The 20,793-nt window shown below is 45.0% G+C and overlaps 1 protein-coding gene across 1 annotated transcript in view; it reads left to right on the top strand.

The window, feature by feature from the left end:
- Positions 1–20,793, top strand: part of LOC115096908 (dynein beta chain, flagellar outer arm-like) — a 630,228-nt gene that overhangs the window by 477,521 nt on the left and 131,914 nt on the right. The window contains 3 exon segments of the mRNA XM_029612190.1: positions 7,835–7,944; positions 13,103–13,248; positions 16,836–16,929. Of these exon segments, the coding sequence (XP_029468050.1) occupies positions 7,835–7,944; positions 13,103–13,248; positions 16,836–16,929 (350 nt within the window).

Consider the following 20,793-nt stretch of genomic DNA (forward strand, 5'->3'; position numbering starts at 1 on the left):
TCCCAGCAGCCCCCGCCGGTGAAGGTGCATGAACGCACACCTGTACACCCAATTTGGGCGCTCAAGGCAGCGAAGGCGCATGAACGCACGCCGTGACCTGTGCGCCCGGCTGGACGTCCGAGGTCACGGCATGCGTTCATGCATCTTCGCTGCCTTGCGCGCCCAAATTGGGTGTACAGGTGTGCGTTCATGCACCTTCACCGGCGGGGGCTGCTGGGAGCCACCTCGCATGGGGAGTGCCCGATCCGCCCCGGGCTGCTGAAGCCGCTCTCGCCGCCGGCTGCCCCCTGGAGGCAGGGGAGCCGCGGTACGCGCCTCGGGAGGAGGGGAGAGAGGACTGGGGCTGCTCTGGAGCTGTCAGCGCGCCCGCACGGGAGACCGGCACCCATGGACGCCCTTCTGCTGCTGCTGGGGGCTTGCGTGGCTGCGGCCAGGGCAGGTGAGCGGGGGCTGGGGGAAAGTTTGCCGTGAAATTTCGTCTCTCTCTTGCCCGTCCAAAGGAGGCGGAAAATCAGAGCTGCGCGCACAGGTGCTTTGTTGCGCTCCCTGCCGCCGATCGCCGGCTGCTGGGGCTTGCCTGACGCTTGTCAATCTGGCAATCCCCGATGCCCGAGCGTAATACAGAACTGATTTTCGCCCTGCGCCTTGCTTTATTTTTTTAAATAATTTTTCCCCCTTGTGCGAGAAGCATTTTTTTCTGTGGATTGGGTTGGTTTGGGACTGGGCGGCTAAGTTCACTACTGTAATGCCAGGGTCAGGGTAGGCGGTAAATTTGCAGGTTAAAGACGCGGCAAAATAGCTGGTTAAAAAGGCAATAATCTGGGCGCACGTTACTGTATCGGAGGGAATAGCTAATCCGATCATTAACATATATACATGCCGCGGGCGGAAAGGGACACGCGTCGATTTCAAGAAGCGGTAAGGACGCGTAAAACCGGATACTGAATCGCGGGTTAGACATACGCATCCAAATTGTGTGTACAAAGCGGGTTAGAAACAGGGTAACCGCGGCCGTGCTTTACTGTATCGGCCTGTAAGAGATCAATGTTCAGTGAGTAGGCGAGCAGGAAAGTTAGCCAGATACAGCTGTGCATGCAGCTTTATCAGAGTATTCAGCAGGACATAGACACACAAGTCTGTCACTGTGTATTTCTGGATAAATGTGTGCGCTTAATTAAACAGCTATTGTTCCGATTGGATATTCGCACATGATTTTATCTGGTTTAGCTCCCAATATCAATATTGTGAGCATAAATTTAACCATGCCCCAGGAATGCCTTTAGCCATGCCCCTTTTTGTGGGGCAGGGGTACATTTTGTATGAGTTCCACACCCAAAATTTACCCACTGAGTCAGGAGGGGGGTGAGGGTAGGCTGGAATTTCAACCCCAGATATTTGTCCCACCATCTCCCAAAATTAGCCGGACAGCTCTTTTGACTATTGATCTCTTAGACTGTGAGCCCTTTTGGGCAGGGCCCTACCCAACTGTACCTGAATGTGCAGCTCACCTTCAGGCCGATGCAATATCGGTGCGCGTTAAATGAGTGCCTGCTCTCTTAATGCGCGTCAACCCAACTCTCCTGGGCGCCCAATTTAATATTTAAATGGGCTGCTGCAGTAAAAAGGAGGCGTTAGGGGAAATTTTGCATTCCTGTTGCCTCCTCAGCATTGAGTGCTCAAGAATTAACGCTCTCCAGGGCAGGTGTTAATTTTTCAGAATAAAAATGTGTGAGTTGGGTGCAGAATTTTTTTTTATGCATCGGGGGGGGGGGGGGGGGGGGGGGGGGGGGGGGGGGGGGGGGTGGTGGTAATTGCTAATAGCCTCATCAACATGAATTTGCATGTGATGAGCGCTATTTGCTTCGCAGTGGTTTGGACACGCGTTTTACACGCGCTAATCCCCGTATTGCATGAGGGGTTTTGGATGCATGTCCAAGCGCGTGTAAAGCTGTGCGCTCGGCCATGAGCATTATATTGCATCGGCCTGCGCTTGTAATTAAATCTAAAATCTAAATCCAGCGCTTCCCGCGGAATTTCCCTTTTTAAAGAATTCCAACCCATCCCCTCCAACCATGGCGTTCCCCAAGGATCCTCGCTATCCCCCACACTGTTTAATATTTATCTGTTACCTTTATGCCAGCATCTAGAGAGCCTCAACCTAACTCATTTCGTATATGCTGACGATGTACAGATCTTAATCCCTGTCACGGATCCCACCTCCAGCTCCCTGCACTTCTGGAACAACTGCCTCTGCTCCATCAATAGTCTACTCTCAAGCCTCAATCTAGTTCTTAACACATCCAAAACAGAACTTCTATTCCTCTCTCCTAATGACAACAACCCCCTTACCAGCAACCCACTCTCACCATTTGTAAACCAAGTGAGAGATCTAGGAGCCACGCTTGACACCAGAATGAACCTCAAAAGGTTCATCAACACCACCACCAAGGAATGCTTCCATAAGCTTCATGTCCTGAAACAACTAAGACCTCTCCTTCACTTTCAGGACTACCGGTCAGTACTACAAGCCATACTGTTTTCAAAGATCAACTATTGTAACGCGCTCCTCCTCGGCCTTCCTTCCTCCTCAACGAAACCACTACAGATGCTTCAAAATGCCGCAGCAAGGATCCTTACAAACTCTCGTCGTAAGGACCACATCACACCAATCCTAAAAAACTTACACTGGCTACCCTATCAACCACAGAATAATGTTTAAGACCTTATCCATCATCCACAAAAACATCTATCACCGATCCACACTCCAACTCAAAATACCACTCGAACTTCACGTTTCCACTAGACCGATGAGATCGGCTTACAAAGGAACTCTCCAGGCCCCCCCTAACAAATCCACTAGTCACACCTCCATCCAGAAACGAACCTTGTCTACAGCCGAACCGTATCATTGGAATCTTCTTCCCCCGGAACTTCGGCAGGAACAATGCCCTTTTTCATTCAGAAAGAAACTAAAAACGTGGCTGTTCACCCAAGCCTTCCCTTGATGGACACCCCACAAACAGCACAATCCTGCACTTCATTTTCACAGATCCGCCTCCCCCCTCCTTCTCCCACGTTCTTGCCTTCAGTTTTTGATCTAAAGATTAAGCCATTGTCAAGCTTGCTACATTCGTTCCTTTTGTTAGAACTTGGTGATGTTAAACTTTGTTATGTTAATCTCTTTTATGTTAAACCCTTATTCCTTTTGCTCTCAACTCTCCCACTCTGTAAATCCCTGTTCATTGTAACTTTATCTTTCTAGTTATTGGTTACCCCTTGTTTCGCTGTAACCGGTACGATAAGACCCTAGTCTTGAGTATCGGTATATCAAAAGAATCTAATAAATAAATAAAATAAATAAATTTTGAGGCCGACAAGGACCTGCAGGTACTTTTCTATCCACCTGCTTTGCACCTGCACAATAACGTTTTGTACAGGGGATTTAAGAACCCCAAACATCCTGCTTGTATCTCACCCTCTTCTGCCCCGCCCCACCCCCCAGGGAAAAGCAGTGAACTTTGACCACTGAGGTGAAGGCGGTTTTCAGCTTGTGGAATTTACCCAGGTAGCTGCTTAGTTACACAGGAAAATGTCCTTGAAAGTTTCTCTTTTCCATGTATGGGGACAGCTTTTAACTACACAGCATCACCACTTCCCATGCTTTGTATAGATAATAAAGGTCCAGTACATCAGTGACGCCTTGTGATCGGACTACTTAATAAGATGCACAGGCATGGTAATCGCTATAGGTTATATTTCAGACAGTGAGACTAACCACATGTGAACATTTGCATGCATAATGAAATACTGAAAATGAGACTTTTTTTTTTTCTTTAGCACTAGTCCACAGGTCACCACCCTCATCAACCCTTTCCCAAATCAATGCATTGTTGGAAATTGGAAATAAGAATCTTGTGTAGAGATATAGTCTTGGGTGAAGGCATAGGTAGTACCACCCCTAATCCCACCACCAACCCTGCCTCCGAATCTGGGTTCAAACCTGTGAGTATTTCTCAAATTTACAATGCATAAGCAAGATTGATTTCAACCCAGTTTGAATCTGATTTTCTTGTAAATACGGATTTATTAGACTGGCTCAGATTGATATGAATTTTTGACTTGAACTATAAAACGATAGCACATCTTCCTTTATCTGAACCCAGTGAAACAATTTTAAACCATCAGTAATCTGAATTGTTCCAGGGCTGCTGCCAATACTTGGATTTATCTGAATCTGTTCATGGACTGTCCTCGGTTTGACTCTGAACAAGTTAATCCATTCTTTATAGATTGCACACATCTTTTTGAAGGATGAGGGATGCACTATTGTAATTCATTCACGGTTTTTTGTTTAGTCCTGCTGTTGTACACAGTATTGTATGCGGTTATAGCAGCAGCCAACAAAAGCCCAGCAATTTTTGGTCGACTCTTGTTAAGTCTATAGATCCATAATAAGTGGTCACATCATGACTAAATCTAATTTAATTCACTTTTTTTTTTTAAATTAAAAAAAAAGTAATAATGTTAGTCCTTGGGACCGCAGTCCTATACAGGAAGCAACACAGATATTAGAAATGACAACTGATAACTCCACATTGTGACCTAGTGGTTAGAGTAATGAGCTGGGAGGCAGGAGACCTAGGTTCAACTTCTGCTTATGCCACTGACCCCTTGTGTGACCTTGGACGTGTCAAACCAAAATCACAGTGTCTAAATATCTTTTTTTATTTTTTAAACATGTTCTTTTGTTGAAAGGCATTATGTTCACGGTAAACTGAAGAATTTCAACATGGTCACATGGTGCTGTCCCGCAATGTTGAGTTCTCAAAGCCATTTTCATAAATGGATGTAATGCAGTCTAGAGCATCCAGCTCGGTCAGATCAATGTCCGGGTTTGTTTATAGTCCAGCAGTTGGGGACTTTGTTGATTAAATTCATTACTGCATGATGGCTTCAAGATTTCAACATAAGTAGCCAAAGAAACTTAAGCTGTCTTCTTATTAAAGTTAAATCGTCTGTCTCTCTCGACAGCACTCCGGCCAAACTGATGGATTTCCAATTAAGGATGGGGAAATGAAAGTGACAAGGGTGAAAGATGGGCACTTCTGCTCTCTGCTTTAAATGCCAGTAGGCCAATTAAAGGAAAGCTTAACCTCTGTAAATAAAGACGTGGCCCGTATGGCCTCTGAGGAGTAAAGCGAAAGTTAACTGATTTATTATTAAGCTGCTTACCCGTGGAGAGGGGGCATAAAGACTGTGATATTATGCTGCGGCCTCAGACCCAGATCAAGTACTTCCCATGGGCGGTGGTTTGAAGATCTCGTTCAAAGATCAGATCAGAGAGCGATCTGACCGGGGGATCTTATTTATTTACACACCAGTTTTTGTATTTTCGGCGTGCTTTAGTTCAGGCTTGGTTCACAAAGTGATTGAAACCTCCACATGCGGAGAAAATCAAAGATGATTTGAGGGCTTAATCCGAAGTCAGGATCTCTTCGCTCATCTCCTCTTCCCCGTATTGTTCAGCGTGTGCACATATTTCATGGTGCCGTGAGTTTAGTAGGTCAACAAGCAGCAATTCAAACGTCCATTTTCAAAGAGGTTGACCAGGGTAAAAAAAAGGGCCTGGCTGAATATTGCCGTGTTCTTTTCAGCTAAAAGTGTGCACAGGCTTCCACAGAATGTGGGCTTTTAGCCAGGCTAAAGAGAGGGCAGTCCTTTTGGCGTGTTTGGGTTGGTGGCATGTGCATGACATTTTCAAATGTACTAGAGTTATTTTGGCCATGTGTGACCACCCACACAAAGAGCAGGCTGAAAGTAAATGGCCGCCTTTTAGCAATGCCCTTCGAACTTGCTAATCTTACGCTGCAGACAATTCAGACTGTGGAAATTGTCACCTACATTTTTATAAAAGGGGTTGCCATTTGTATATGGTACCTGTGCCGTGTGTTATACTATTAAAATGCTTCGTTACTGTAATCTGTGTTGTGTAGGACTACTTCGTAAGTTAGTTGAACTTTGTAAAGCTGGTCTAGTCCTAGGTTTCTTGATTTCTATCTGTTCCTCTCTCTCCCATTCGACTGCATGCTGGGATTTGTAGTTGGGTCTTCTCTGAGCATTGAGCTGCCTTTTCCAGAAAGCAGTGAAACGGTAAAAAGGACTGGTCCAGGTTGATCCGACTGAAAGCTGACCTGAACCAAGTGATGATAACTAGTGTTCTGTGGCAAATAACGAATCTGAAACAAGTCACATGGTTTGCGCAAAAGATTTAAATAGCCACCCAAAAAATAGCCATTACTTTCGTTCCTCTTCCTAAATCTATGTTACTGTGTGTGTTTAAAAAAACCCCAAACCAGACAAACAAACAGCAATGTTCTTTTTGCTCTATGGTGTATGCTTTGTGTGCATTTGACTGTTGGGCTTTCACAGGAGTGGCACCACAACTATGGAACCACCTTCTCCCTCTCACCTGCAAGGAATCATTGGCTCTTTACCCAGCAGATCTACAGGGTGTTATAGGACAGCATGTCACCCTCGTCTTCCTGCCAGTTAAATAAGCTGTTCTTTGAAAATAATTGGAGAATTGAATAAGCAATTCTTTGTAAACTTTTACCATCAACTACTGTTCTTTGTAAGTCATAACTATCATCTCTTGTATGAACAGACCACAATGTATGCAGACTACCTGTAATATAATGCTTTGATTTGACTTGACCACTGCACCATGTAATCCGCTATGAAGTGGTTGACCAGCTATGAAAGGCAGAATAAAAATCCAAAATTAAATGAATAGACTCTCTTAAAATGACAAGTGAAAAGATGTTGTGACTACATAGCTTTCCAAACATTAACTGGGCCAACAGATTTTGCTCTAATTTCAGCAAACTAGCTTTGTTTGGGATGGGGAGGGGGGGAGTAAGGATAGTTTTTGAACTATCATTGAGCTGCAGAACCATAGCATTTCTGTTCCTCTCTGTGACTGGTTTTGTTTTTCATCTGGTTTTAACTTCTTCATATTGCTCCTGGTCTGTTCCAAGATATCCTTTCTTGTCCTTTCATGCAAAAATTGATTTTGAGCACATTCACAGAAATTTAGTTGAAAATGTGCCTCTTCATTCCTAATAAAATGAGTCACTGATATCAACAGGAAGTGAAATAGCTCAAGTTAATGCCAAATGCCGCAAGCACCATCTGTCTTTCTGTGGCCATTTGGCGACCAGTTGCTCCTTCTATGATGGCTTGTTTTCAGCCCAACTATTCATGTGTGGTGCTCATGCACCAACTGTAAATCTAAGTAAAATGAAACCTACATTTTGCAATGAGAGACCATGTGATCACGCGACGCGGCCGGAAGCCTCGCACCACCTCTGACAATCGCATCCATATTTCATCAGCTTGTTTGCATATCTGCTATAACACCAACCCAAGGTCGGCACAGCTCTCATTTCTTCCATGAGATCACAAACGAACTGCATTAAAAAAAAAAAACCAAAATTAGCCAGGACCATTACAGATGAAATGAGAGAGAAGTAGAAATACTATTTTCAACCAGCATGCAAAACACATCCTGTAGTACCTGTGGTGTTTGTGCTTTGAGAACATTTTCATAAGCAATGATTATGCAATTCAGTTGGATGCTGCAATGTTAAAATTATTCCACTCCCCAGGTGGCATCGGGCATCTTGCAAAGCACCTAGTATATGGACTAACAGTACAAACCCTGATGCATATTGTTCCCATACATTTTGCAATGCAATTACTTTTTGATTAAACTGCTTATGTTTAATATGGATACGCAAAATGATGCAAACTGGAATATTTTTTTTATTTTCAGGAGCCTGCTTCCTGAGCATACACTTTTAGCCTCTGCTTGGCTGTGCTTTCATGTGCATCTGGAAAGTGAACACCCCTTTAACAAGCAAGAGCTTGCCTTTCTGGCCCAAGGTATGGCATGCGCCCCAGACTCATTTTTAAAGGCTGTAAGACACATGATGGGAAAACTGCTAGGGGATAGCGATGACTATCTGGTCTCTCTTAGAGATTACTGCATGGAATTCACTCCTAATATTTCTGTAGCCAGCCACCTGTTTCCTATTGGGAAATATTTCTTCAAGGTAAAGATGGTAGATGCCTGGTACGGCCTTGCAGGGGAGGTGGAAGGAGGCAAAACCAGCAATAAAATTTAAGAAAGCCTGGAACAAGATGAGAATTATCCTTAGTTGTAGAGAACTAGCAGTCTAGTGGTTAGAGCAGCAGGCTGAGAACCAGGGAAGCCAGGATTCAAATCCCGCTGACACTCCTTGTGAACTTGAGCAAGTCATTTCACCTTCAATTGCCTCAGGTGTAATCATAGATTGTAAGCCCTCTGGGGGACAGGGAGGCAGAGCTGTAGCGTGCCTCTGGCCAATATGGCCACAACCATAGGTACCGCTCCCAAAAGGTGCCAAGGAGAGAGCAGTGTGGCCAGCGGGTCCTCAGCAGAAAAAAAAAAGCAGCGCGACCCCATTGAAATCGACAGCGTGGTTGACACAGCCTTAGTAAGTGCAAAAGCAGCGTGGCCCTGCTGGCAACACTGCTGATTCTGGTGGAGCAGCGCTGCTTTTCCACTTACTAAGGCAGCGCTTATGACGTGGTTGATTTTGGTGGGGCCGTGCTGCTTTGGAGGAGAAAGAGCATACCCTGCCGGAAGTAGTCTAATGCCCTGTGGCTGGAAGTCGTTCCCTTGGCTACAGGGACTGAAGGAGACTGCTGCTGCCTGCTAAGTCAAGGGAAGTGAGTGAGAGAGAGCATGTGTGCTTGTGTGTGGGAGAGTGAGAGAGCACATGTGAGTTTGTGTATGGGAAAGTGAGACAGCATGTGAGTTTGTGTGTGGAAAAGTGAGAGAGCATGTGTGCTTGTGTGTGGAAAAGTGAGAGAGCATGTGTGCTTGTGTGTGGGAGAGTGAAAGAGCATGTGTGCTTATGTGTGTGACAGTGAGAAAGCATGTATGTGGGACAGTGAGAGAGCATGTAAGTTTGTGTGTGGAAAAGTGAGAGAGCATGTGTATGGGAGAGAGAGAGCATGTGTGCTTGTGTGCGAGAGAGTGAGAGCGCATGTGTGTGGGATAGTGAGAGAGAGCATGTGTGTATGTATGTGGGGGAGTGATAGAAAGCATGTGTGTGTTTGAGAGGAGCATGTGTATGCACTACTACACCAGTTACTGTGCCTGCTAATCCAAGACGATTTCAGGGCATCTGTAAATCAAACGTTCCAAGGTATGGACAATGGGGAATTTTTTAAAATCCTTATTTTAATTGTTGGGTGTTATTTGATGTGTCTGTTTTGAAATATTTTATTGATGTTTGGAAGATTTTTATGCGAGTTATTCTATTCATTTACAAGTAAATTTTAAAAGTCCTGTGCGCGTGAATTATGGAGGTTACACATGTGGTCAGGCCCTGCGCGCAGTGCATGTATTGTTGGAAGGGTCCGGCCACGCTCGTAACCCCGAAGTGCCGGGCTTTTGAAAAGGGGCTGGCTGGGGGGTATGGTCTGGGCGGAGGGCGGGCCGTGACAGCGCCATTTGATGCTGTCACGGGGACGCGCGTGCCAACAGCCGGCCGGCGCACGGAGATTACTGCTTCTTCCGAGGAGCAGTAAGTAATCGAACAAAAAAAATGTAAGTAGCTAGGAAGGGGTTAGGGATCGGGGAGGAGAGGGAAAAGGGTAAGAAATTAGGTAGGGATATAGGGAAGTTCCCTCCCAGTCTGCTCCTTAATTGGGGAAGCCCTACTCCAGTTGTCACAGGTGGCCTTTTAAAATTTCCTCCCACTGTGCGTGGAGGAGGCCACCCGCCCGCACATGCGCACGTGGATATATTTTATAACACGTGTGAGTTATAAAATAACTGTGTCCATGTGCTTGTGCCGAGAATTGTGCACACATGGACGCGTGTGCGTAGGTCTTAAAATCGACCCCCTAATTGTTTTGAATTATTCTTTAATTGATATTGTTTTACTAATTTTGTTTTATGAACAATAGTAATGTTTCTGTTTTTCACATTGTTGCAGTGCATACAGAATTTGACTTGTTGCGGTTTCCAGTTCAGTTTTTGTCTGTACATTTCTATTTATACTGTATGTCTCTTTATTCTGCATTTGAGGGTCTCTCTCTGTATTTTGCATGTGTGACTGGAGTGAGTTATTCTGTTAGTGTGTAGTTTCTATGTAGGGATCCATAGCAGCTTGGATTGTTCTGTTTTCCTAATAGGGGATTTATTACTATTTTAAGACTGGTGTAATATTTATAGTATTAACTTTCATAGGTGGGGTTGTTGCTGTTTGAGTGGCTCGATGGAGTCATGCCCATGTCCAAGATGCATTACAATAGGCCTAATACCATACAGGTTCCATACAGGTTGTTTTTTTGCAGGGGTTTTTGGTTGGCACCTCAGCAATGCATGTAAATATAATATACATATTGTAAGTGATATTTTTCCTCAGAAGACTGTTTTGAATGCTCTTTTTCATATAAAAATCTGTTATAAATGCATAATTTTTAATTGTGTGTGAGGAGGGTATGATGGGGTGGGGGGTGCAAGGTTGTAAAGTTTTCCTAGGACACCTAATACCCTTGCACTGGCCATGGGCGTTGCTGTACAAACATTAAACACAGTCTTCCAGCTCATGGTGTCATGTGTTGTGTAATGGGCAAGGGCGCAGTTTTTCACTTGGCCATAGGCGGCGCCACATTGCCTGGCTGCAGCTCTGCAGGGAAGTATCTACAGTACCTGAATGTTACTCACCTTCAGCTACCAATGACAAGCTGTGAGCTACGTTCAAATAAACGGAGGTGGGGGGAGGTCTGTAGCATTGTATCAGGAATGGGGTTGGACCATCTAGCTGGCTTGTAGGGTCTTTATCTGCTCTTAAATTCTGTGTTTCTGTGGCAGAGTACCTTTAAAATGTTAAATTCATATGTAGTTCTACAGAATGGACTATCAGTAGGTGGTTTGCCTGAATGTTTCTTGAAAAGCAACTGTGGCAACAGTTTACATGTTTGTGGAAGTTTGTCTTTTTTTGTCCTTTATTTGCTTTCCATTTCAAGAATAAATGTAACAAGCTTTCATAAAAACATTTTCAAACCTCAGCAGAATTTGTAAACACTCAGCTCGGTTAGATTCTACATAACATTTGTGAATTAAATTGGAAACTGCTGGTAGAGGAAACCTGGCCAGACCTGTACCCCCTATAACTTTAGCCAGTAGCTATCCTTCATGCTCCAGGAAAAGGATTTTAATGACTTGCCTCACTTGGAGGTGGTGCTGAATGTCTGCACTCAGTCCTTCTGTGTGTGCAGTTTAAAGGTGTGCAAATGTTTATGCACAGGAATACGTCTCCACAGGTTCGGGCCAGCTCAGACTATTTCCTGAGCTGGCCCGAACGTGTCTTTTGTGGCATGAGAAAAAAAAAAGATACTTACCGTGGATAGTGTCCAAATATTCCTACATTTTACACAGTTCTAAGCTTCTGCAGAATGAGGTCATAGGGCCTTACCCTTTGGGTCACCATCCAGGTTGAAGGGCTTCATCTTTCTGAAGATAGTTGACATAGGGTAATTTTTGTATGTACTTGTGGAGATGTTAAATGAAAATCCATTCTCTTCCTTAAAAAAAAAAAAAAAAAAAGCCCCAATAGCTGAAGTGCAAACTACAGTTCCAGAACAAAGCAACGTGTTAGTAGTTGGATAGCGGTTACTTACAAAGAGCTACGTAACTATTTATTTTTAGAATGTACAAGTATTTTTTGGGGGGGGGCATTGTAATTTTGCTAGCATGGGTATGAATACCACCACAGTTGGGCACAGCGGAGAGGGGTAGTAGCTGTCTCTAGGTGCAGTTTATCATGGTACGGGCTAGTTTTGTGGTTTTGGCAGCTGTCTCCTTATTCATACTGATCTAATTTTTTTTCTATTGCCTGTTCTGCCCCCTTGATGGAGCCATGCATACAGAATTTCTTCATAAAAGATCTGAAAATAATAACAAATGGCCTTCATTATGCTTTTTTGCATTTTTGACAACTGACAATTGGAAAACTTAGAAATAATTGGCTTGCTATAGCGAGCCTCTGCAAGTTAACATCACTTTAATTGAGAATCTGTTGCACGTTTTGTATCTCTTGAGCATTCGCTGCTCAGGAAGAATCCAACTGCATGTCAGTATTCTTTCTTTGTAAGAAGACATTTTGGAGAACTGTGTTTTGTTGAAGCGCTCAAGTTAATATGCACCTTATTAATTAGCTGTACTGTTGATTATAAACCTGTCAATTGTCATGTTTGTCACTGTTACGAACGTTAAACTGCCAGCAGCGCTGTCCTGGGAAAGCCCTGAAAGTGGAAGCTTAAGCAGCCTCAGGCCTGGTTGGTACCTGGATGAGGGGCCCACAAGGGAAGACCAGGTGCCTATGGCCCTGCGGAAGGCAATGACAAGCATCTGTGGTATTCTGCCAAGAAAGAGGTCACAGGCACCGTGGTGGGCCTAGGCTTGCCTATCCCTCAACAGTCAGAACTGGGTAGAAGGATAATAGGAAAAAAACAAACAAAAGCCAAAGAAATGTCCATGGTTGCAAAATGGAAGGACAAGACACCAGCCAGGAAATGGTGAGCCTGGGAGATGCTTGCAGATCAACCGATACTGTACATATACAATGCTGTTATTGCTGTTATTGCATTGTATAGGAGAGAGCCAGATTTTTGGTATATATTAAAAGCTTCATATTAATCCCCTAGGGGCTCTATGTATAAGCATTTTTCTTATAGACACAAAATGGGAGAAAGCCTTTAGTGCATAGGCCCTCTATTGAAACCTCCACGATGAGTGAACATAATCACTTCTGTGACGCAAACTACGCCATCCTAGGGTACCCTGGAAACATTGGTTCAGAAAGAAGAAAGAGATGAACGATGTCTCACGGTCTCCTCATGCTGCCCTTGCTGTTAGTAGAATCCCAGGGGAGCTAGGGATATTTTCCAGTGGCCAGATGCCGGGAACTGTAGAGAGCTGATCAAATACCTGTAGTTGTGTTATCATAATTATGCTTGTAACATAATTAAATTCTGTTTGCAGGAGGTTCTGTGTGTGGTAACTCAGCTCCCCCATTGGCTGACCTTAGTTCTGATCTCACCCCTCCACCATGGCTACCCTCGGAGAGATGGGACGACGTGTTAGCTTTGTCCCTAGTTCCTGGACCACTTAATAGCTTCTGTTTGAAGGTAGGTGGTGGATGAATCTTCTGTGAATGGAGCTGGTCAGAATATATATGCGCTCTTCCTTTCCCGAAAATTTGACTATCTTAATACAGATTTCAGAGTGATTGCAGGGACTGGCCGAATTTGGTAGCTATCGATAAGTACTGGTAAATAGATATAATAGCCAAAAGTGCTGGAGGTAGAATAGATGGAAGAGCTGGTAGAGTGTGTCTTTTAACAACTGCATAGTGTCTGGTTCTCTGTATTTATTACTTCTCCCAGTGTATACATTTTATAAGGGATGCTCTGGAAGAGCGCGTAGTCACCACCTAGGATAGATGCAGTGTCATTGGATACATGCAAGCCAAACTTTCAAAAGCAGTCTCTCTCCATTGCACTGTTTCAAAGGCAGCATTCCCAGCCCCTGTTGAAGGTGGAGGGAGGGAGTCGTGGTCATGACTATTGGGTGACACCTAGATTCGGGGCCCCCGGCTGGAGCTGGACCATGCCTCACAGCCAAGAGTCAATGCTGTGCCATGACCAGACTTAGCTGCATGGGGGGAGGGGAGGGGTGTAAAAACAATGGGGGTGGGGGGAAATCTGCATTCAAGACAGTAAAAGGAAATCCATTTAACTCCATCTCCACAAACCTGAGGATTTTCTAAAATGTGTTTTTACTAAGAACTATAAACTGTAAAACCAAATGGTGTTTTAAAGAGCAAAATAACAATGATTGCAGAGGCCAATACTTAATGTAAAGGTAATTACACTAAAGAGATGTAAGTGAACTTCCGTATTGATCACAGGTGCAAATGTAACAGGTAGCATGCATTTCCATGAATACCTTCAGAGAGAAGCACGCTGCAAGCAGTCAAGAGAAGCAGGATTGACGAAGTAGACCTTTTCTCTGTTGCCCTGGGATTAGGTAGAACCTGCATTTCAATGTAGAAATAGTTTCACGACAACGGCCCCACAAAAATAAATCCACAGATCAGAACCAAAAATAGTATTTAATTAACCTATGATAGGTTTATTTAATGATTTTATTGATTTATATTCTGCCTTTCAGGCACTTCTGAGCAGATTATATTCAGGTACTGGAGGTATTTCCCTGTCCCCAGAAGGATCACAGTTTAAAGGGGTTATTTACTAAAGGGGTTTTCTCCTATTTTAGTTCTTATGGGAAAAATGCTTTGTAAATAACTCGCTAACTGGGAGACGAATCAAGCCGCAGCATTACTCTTAACATGCGTTAAACAGTGTATATCGCATGTTATATACGATATTTTACATGGCCCAGTCCTTCTACCCTCCCTTATTACAGTGACCTTTGCATGCGCTTTGCATGCGATTTGCATGTGTGAATAATGCAAATGCATGCAAAAATGTTATGAATAAGAAATCCTATGCAAATATTTTATCGCGGCCCACTGAGAAGGTGGTCAGCCGCGATAAAATAACACCTGTTTGAAATGCGGTGAATGTGAGGCAGGAGCTCTGAGACCCTAAAGCGGGTCCCAAAGCACCCACCTCACATCTAAAATGCCGGCCAACCAAAAAAAAAAAAAATGCTGCAACTCTATAAAAGGTTAAGTAGGGGTCAGTTCTGACCCCTGGCTGAAGCCAGCAGTTGAAGCGGCCCCGACTTCCCCAAACTAAAAAAAAAAAAAAAAATGCAGAAAATGTAGCCGCACAGACCCCCCAGTGAAGTCCAACATTAAAAGTGGGGTTCAGGCCATGGCCCCCCCTTACCCTCTCCCCAAATTCCAGCATTAAAGTGACCCCCCCTTTCCCTCCCACAGGTGTCACAAAATGAAATAGAGTCCTGGGCCCACGACACCCTGAAGTCCGATCCCCGGATCTTGCCCCAGTCACAAGGCTGGGGCAAGGTCAGGTTGGCGCCATTTTGAAAAATGGCGTCGATCAGGCCGGGTGTGAGGTTGCACTCCAACTCGCTGCGGGACCCGCAACTTTATTTTAAGGTTTTGCTGGGTGTAGGAGGGGGATCAGGGATGGGGGGAGAGTGCCAGAAAAGGGGGCTGGGGCCCAGGACCCTCTTTTTTTGTTTTTGACCTTTCGGGGGAGGTGGATGGTATTGGGAGCAGGGGACCCTATTTCATTTTGTGACACTTTTGGGAGAAGGGGGTGGGGTAGGGGGGCTGGGGCCTGGACTCTACTTTTTAATGTTGTACTTTAGAGAGGCCAGGGCCTGGACTTTGGAGGGAAGGGCTGTCGCTATGCACTACATTTTTCACATTATTTTTAGTTTGGGGGAGTCGGGGCCACTACGAGTGGCGGTTCCTGGTTGAGCTGGGGGTCAGCCTTGAACACCGCTCAACTACTCCATGTGGTCGCAGGTCTTTTTTTTTTGGGGGAGGGGGCCCTTTAAGCGATGACGGTCCCTTGAAGTTGGGGCCATTGTTGTGTTAAAGGGCCGCTGGCCGCGTTCTTTTGCCCCACGGTGTTTGGCTGTGAGACAAAAGAAAGCACCATAGAGCTGCAATGTTTTTCTGGGGGAGGGGCCCCACTATCGCGGCCACACCCCTACCCATGATATTGGGACTCCTGCTGCAGAAAAGCATCACAGCTTAATGCATCCAGGCCTGAGTTTGTACCAGAGGCAATGGACAGTGAAGTGGCTTGCCCAAGGTCAGAAGAAGTAGTAAGGGGATTTGAACCCTGGCTTGCCTGTTTCACAGCCCGCTGCTCTAACCAGCAGGCTACTTGTCCACTATTCCTATTAGTGGGCATCTTTTGTGGCTTAATCAAATACATACAGCGGTGCAGCTGAGGAGTCCACGTAGGACCCAAGGCAGGCAAGAGAAGGGTACTAGAGAAAGTGGTGTTTATTGGATAAACACCCATTTCATTTTTGCATTGAGGGGGTATTTATTGATGTTTTGGACCCAAGAACAAAATTGAGTTTGCTGTGGCTTTTCAAGTCTGTCTGCTCCAGCCATTTTTTAAAACCTGTTCGGCAGGATATGAATAAGTAAAATAATATGGGGCAGATTTTAAAAGCCTTGTGTGTGCCGGGCCTATTTTCAAAAGGCCCGGCGACGCGCATAAAGCCCCAGGACGCGTGTGAGTCCTGGGGCTTGCATAAAGGGGCGAGGCATGGGCGGGCGGGCGGTCCGGGGTGGGGGCATAGCCAGAGGCCTCCACATGGCCGCTGTGCCGGGCGATCGTGCGCCGGCAGTTGGCTGGCGCGCACAAGTTACGCCACAAGTTTATCTCACAAGTTACGCTTGCCTCTGGCAAGCGTAACTTGTGAGATAAAGCCAGCTGGTCTCCCCGAGGGCTCGGCGCGCGCAAGGTGCACCAGTGTGCACCTTGCGCGCGCCGACCCCTGATTTTATAACATGCGCGTGGCTGCACGCGCATGTTATAAAATCGGGCGTACATTTGTGCGCGCCGGGTAGCGCGCACAAATGTACACTGCGCGCGCACCTTTTAAAATCTACCCCATATGTTTGGATTGTCGGTCCTCACTGCTGTTTGTAAAATTTAGCAGGACAGTAGAACAAGTCTGTTGCTGCTGGGTTTTGAGGGCTGTCTTTCTTGTTTAATTTCTTTTTTTTTTCTTTTTTAAATATATATTTATTATATAGGTTGTGGGGAACTCAGCAGCTTGGGAAAGCTGGTACAGTTCAGATCACCCAGAACTGGAAAATTTACCTCAAAATGAGATATTGGAGAATCCAGGTAGAGAATGGCAAATTACAGTAAAATGTCTATGGTACCTTGTAACCCATTAATGTTGAAATTTCGGTGATTACTGTAAATTTGTTAAACTATAGAATGAAATTCTGAAGTAGTGTGTTAATGGTGGAACTTTTAAGTTGCAGTAACACAAGTCCCTTTTAAAATGTAAGGGGTTACATTTCCATATATTGAGGAGATTACAGAAAAAACCTGAATGGGGAAAATCTGATTAACTAGGTTTACATTTGCAGTTGTGAGCCAAGTCAGTTCTGACAGGCTGTGACTCAGGTTATTTTTGCTTCATTCCGCCTATGGACTTCTACTTCCTGTATTCTCTCTAGGAAGAGCTGGATCTGCCTCTCAGGGTTGACCTAGGCAGGTGGCAAAGCTAGTGGGAGGTATGCTTCTGAATAAAAGGCATCGCACCCTACGCATGTGTTCTGTCCGAGGGATCGGCTTTTTTTTTTTTTTAATGCAAAAGTTAGTTTTACAAAATGGCCCCATACTGGTCTCCTATGGAATTTACCAGTGATGTGTTACCACTTCCTTATCAGCAACGTGAGGCGCTTTGTTTTTATAAAACTAATTTAACAAGGGGCTCCCTCCAGCATGCAGCAGGAGTTTTGCTAGTAATGGTTGCTTTATTTGGTTGTAGAACCGAATTACATAATGTTTGTCATTGGTTCCAGGAAAATATTTGCAGCTATAGCTATAATTTTGAGCCCAAAGTTTGTTCCATGCATTTCACAGAAATTTTGTGATTTGTTCACACAAGATTTGGATTTTTTTTTTTACAAATATATTTCAGCTTACTTTATCCAGAAGAGTGTTTTGTTTTTTTTTTAAATACCAACAAGCCAGTGGTCTTCATCCAGACTTTAAAAGCATTTGAGTTAACTGGGGGAAAGGAACTGAGTCAAATTTTCAAAAAAATTGTTTGAATATCATTTACATTTCAATTCATATCTGCAAACTCCTATTTTTAGAAATGTGCCCATCCTTGGAGCTTATGTGCAAATAAGTGTCTGTGTATAGAAATTAACTGAAATATTAAGGGTTTTTGTGCTAGATAGAAGATTGGGTGTGAGAGAAATATGGAAATATATGACAGGATGCCAAATAAACGGGCCGAAACAGTAAAATCGCGCGCACAGGCCACTCTCCTGTGCGCTCAATTCAGTATTTTAATTTATTTTAATTAGGGCCGGCGGTAAAAAGAGGCACTAGGGACAATAGCACGTCCCTAGCGCCTTTTTTTTTGACGGAAGTGGCAGCTGTCAGCGGGTTTGACAGCCGACGTTCAATTTTGCCGGTGTCAGTTCTCGAGCCCGCTGACAGTCACGGGTTCAGAAACCGGACGCCGGCAAAATTGAGAGTCCGGTTTTCGACCCGCCAGCCGTGGGCCCATTTAAAAAAATTTTTATTTTTTATTTTTTACTTTTTTAAACTTTCGGGACCTCCGACTTAATATCGCCATGATATTAAGTCGGAGGGTGCACAGAAAAGCAGTTTTTAATGCTTTTCTGTGCACTTTCCCGGTGCCAGCAGAAACTCGCGCCTACCTTTGGGTAGGCGCTAATTTATGAAAGCAAAATGTGCGGCTTGGCTGCACATTTTGCTTTCTGCATCGCGCGGGAATACCTAATAGGGCCATCAACATGCATTTGCATGTTGCAGGCGCTATTAGGTTCGGGGGGGGTTGGACGCGCGTTTTGGACGCGCTATTACCCCTTACTGAAAAAGGGGTAAAGCTAGCGCGTCCAAATGCCGGCTAACAGTGCCTCCGGAGCGCACTGTACTGTATCGGCCTGATAGACAGCAAGGCTCATCCATCAGCCCATTTCTTTGTCCTGCCACAACATCATAAACTCCTGCTTGGTTTCTGGCTTAACCCCCCTCTCTTCCCTTTCACCAGAGTTCCTCCATACTTGTCCCGTGCTTTCTTGAATTCCAGTACGGTTTTAATTTCTGGTGAAATATTCTGGTCCATGCATCCACGACCACGATACGCCTGAATCTATCTCCTTCCAGTCTCACATCATCGCCCCTTGTTCTGGAGTTTCTATCCCTTCGAAAAATGTTTACCACTTTTGCATTTTGTAAACCTATGAGGTTTAGTTCAGAAGGAAGGAAAACCCTGCGTCCAGCACCCAGAATTATGATTAAAGAGTAACAGGTAGATTTTTAAAGAAGCGCAGGCATGTCCATGTGCGCACACTTGGACACGCCGATTTTATAACATGTGCGCGCCGGCCTGCACACCTTATAAAATCATTGGGCCGTGCGCACATGCACGCCGGATTTTGTAATCCGCACGTGCATGTGCAGGCAGCGCACAAGGGGGGAGGATTTACGTAATTCCCGCGCGGCGATGCATCCCGCCTTCCCCAGTTCCTTCCCAGTCTGCTCTAATTAAGGAGCGGACTGGGAGGGAACTTCCCTACCTCCCTATCTAACCTTCCTTCCCCTTCCCCTTCCCCTCTCCTCCACACCCCCTATCTCTATCCTATCTAATCCCCAATTTTTTTTTTTACCTTTTGCTCAGCAGGAGCTGTAGCAAGTTGCGGGCACCCCCAGGCACAGCGGCAAATGGACGCTGTACCGGCCACCTCCAGCCCCACCCCTCTTGGCCTCCCAGACCACCCCTTTATATGGGCATGGCACTTTGGCGAGTAATGGGGGGTCACGTGCTTGGCCGGTCCCCTTTGAAGATTCACGCGGTGCACGCAAGGCCCGGCCACGCGTGTAACCCCTATTTTTTACATGCGCGGGGGAATACAAATTCGGCCACAAATGTTCAAAAGGTATCTCTCCTTTATTTTTCCACCAATTTTTCTATGACCAGCATCTTTTCTGATGTCTTTCTTTCCTCTTCGATTTTATATAGAAAAATGGGAAATATTTCCCATTTATTTTGTGTCCCTAGAAGTATCTAAGTGCCAGGCGTTTTTGAAGCAGGGGCAGCAGGATTGTGTATAAAGAAAATATTTAAAAGGACCTTCTGTTCCACCAGGCCTGCAGGAGTTCTCTATCCTTGTGTCCACCAATTTCGGAAAAACCGCTAAAAGTGCCGGGGGGGCACTTAAAATGCAGTGGAGATGGTGTAATTCCAGGCCCTTTCTTCACTATAAGTACCTCGATAATTTCATTTAAGCAGCAAAATAAAATATAAGCGAGCTCTAGCGGGCAGAGGAGTATAATTTATTCCTGCAGCAAGGGCTCTGCTAATTTGTAACATAGATTCAATTTGGCGTCCAATGCTGGAGGACTGCGCCTTTAAGATTTAGCACATCATTTAAAGAGAATTATTCACTTTATGCATTAGAACAGATTAGAAATGTGTCACTACTAATTCTGAGCATTTCCCTGTTGTCACATGTTGTTAGGGGAACAATTACTTTTACATCTCAGTAAAAAATCTTATTTTGAGCCTGAAGTTAATGTACCATATGGTACACACTGCAGGAATAGGAGCTGTTTATCTTGACAATGCAGGCAACAGTCCCATTAGAGCAGTTGTTAGCATATTTCTTCCACCACTTCTGCTTTGCTGTGTCGCTGACTTTTGTTGTTGCCGCGCTGAGAAGAGGCTGTCTCACCTTGGGGCCTCCAGAGAACACAAAGAGCGGCTCCACGGTTCAAGGGGTTTAAACAGAAATTGATCTGTTTAGTTTTTATCCCAGGTCTGGCGGCTCGCTTGCTTGCCCCCGGTCTCTGAAGAATAAACGTCTTTATTCAGCCAAATCCTAGATTGCCTTTCTCAGCGGGTTCGGTCTTCTTGTGCGCCGTTGCCTAGTAGGCTACTGCCTTTTGGGGGGGGGGGATAGGAGACCGGACATCGTGCGAGCTGGCTCGCACACACGT

This window comes from Rhinatrema bivittatum, chromosome 8, assembly GCF_901001135.1.
Source record: "Rhinatrema bivittatum chromosome 8, aRhiBiv1.1, whole genome shotgun sequence".
In the NCBI taxonomy this organism is placed as follows: domain Eukaryota; kingdom Metazoa; phylum Chordata; class Amphibia; order Gymnophiona; family Rhinatrematidae; genus Rhinatrema; species Rhinatrema bivittatum.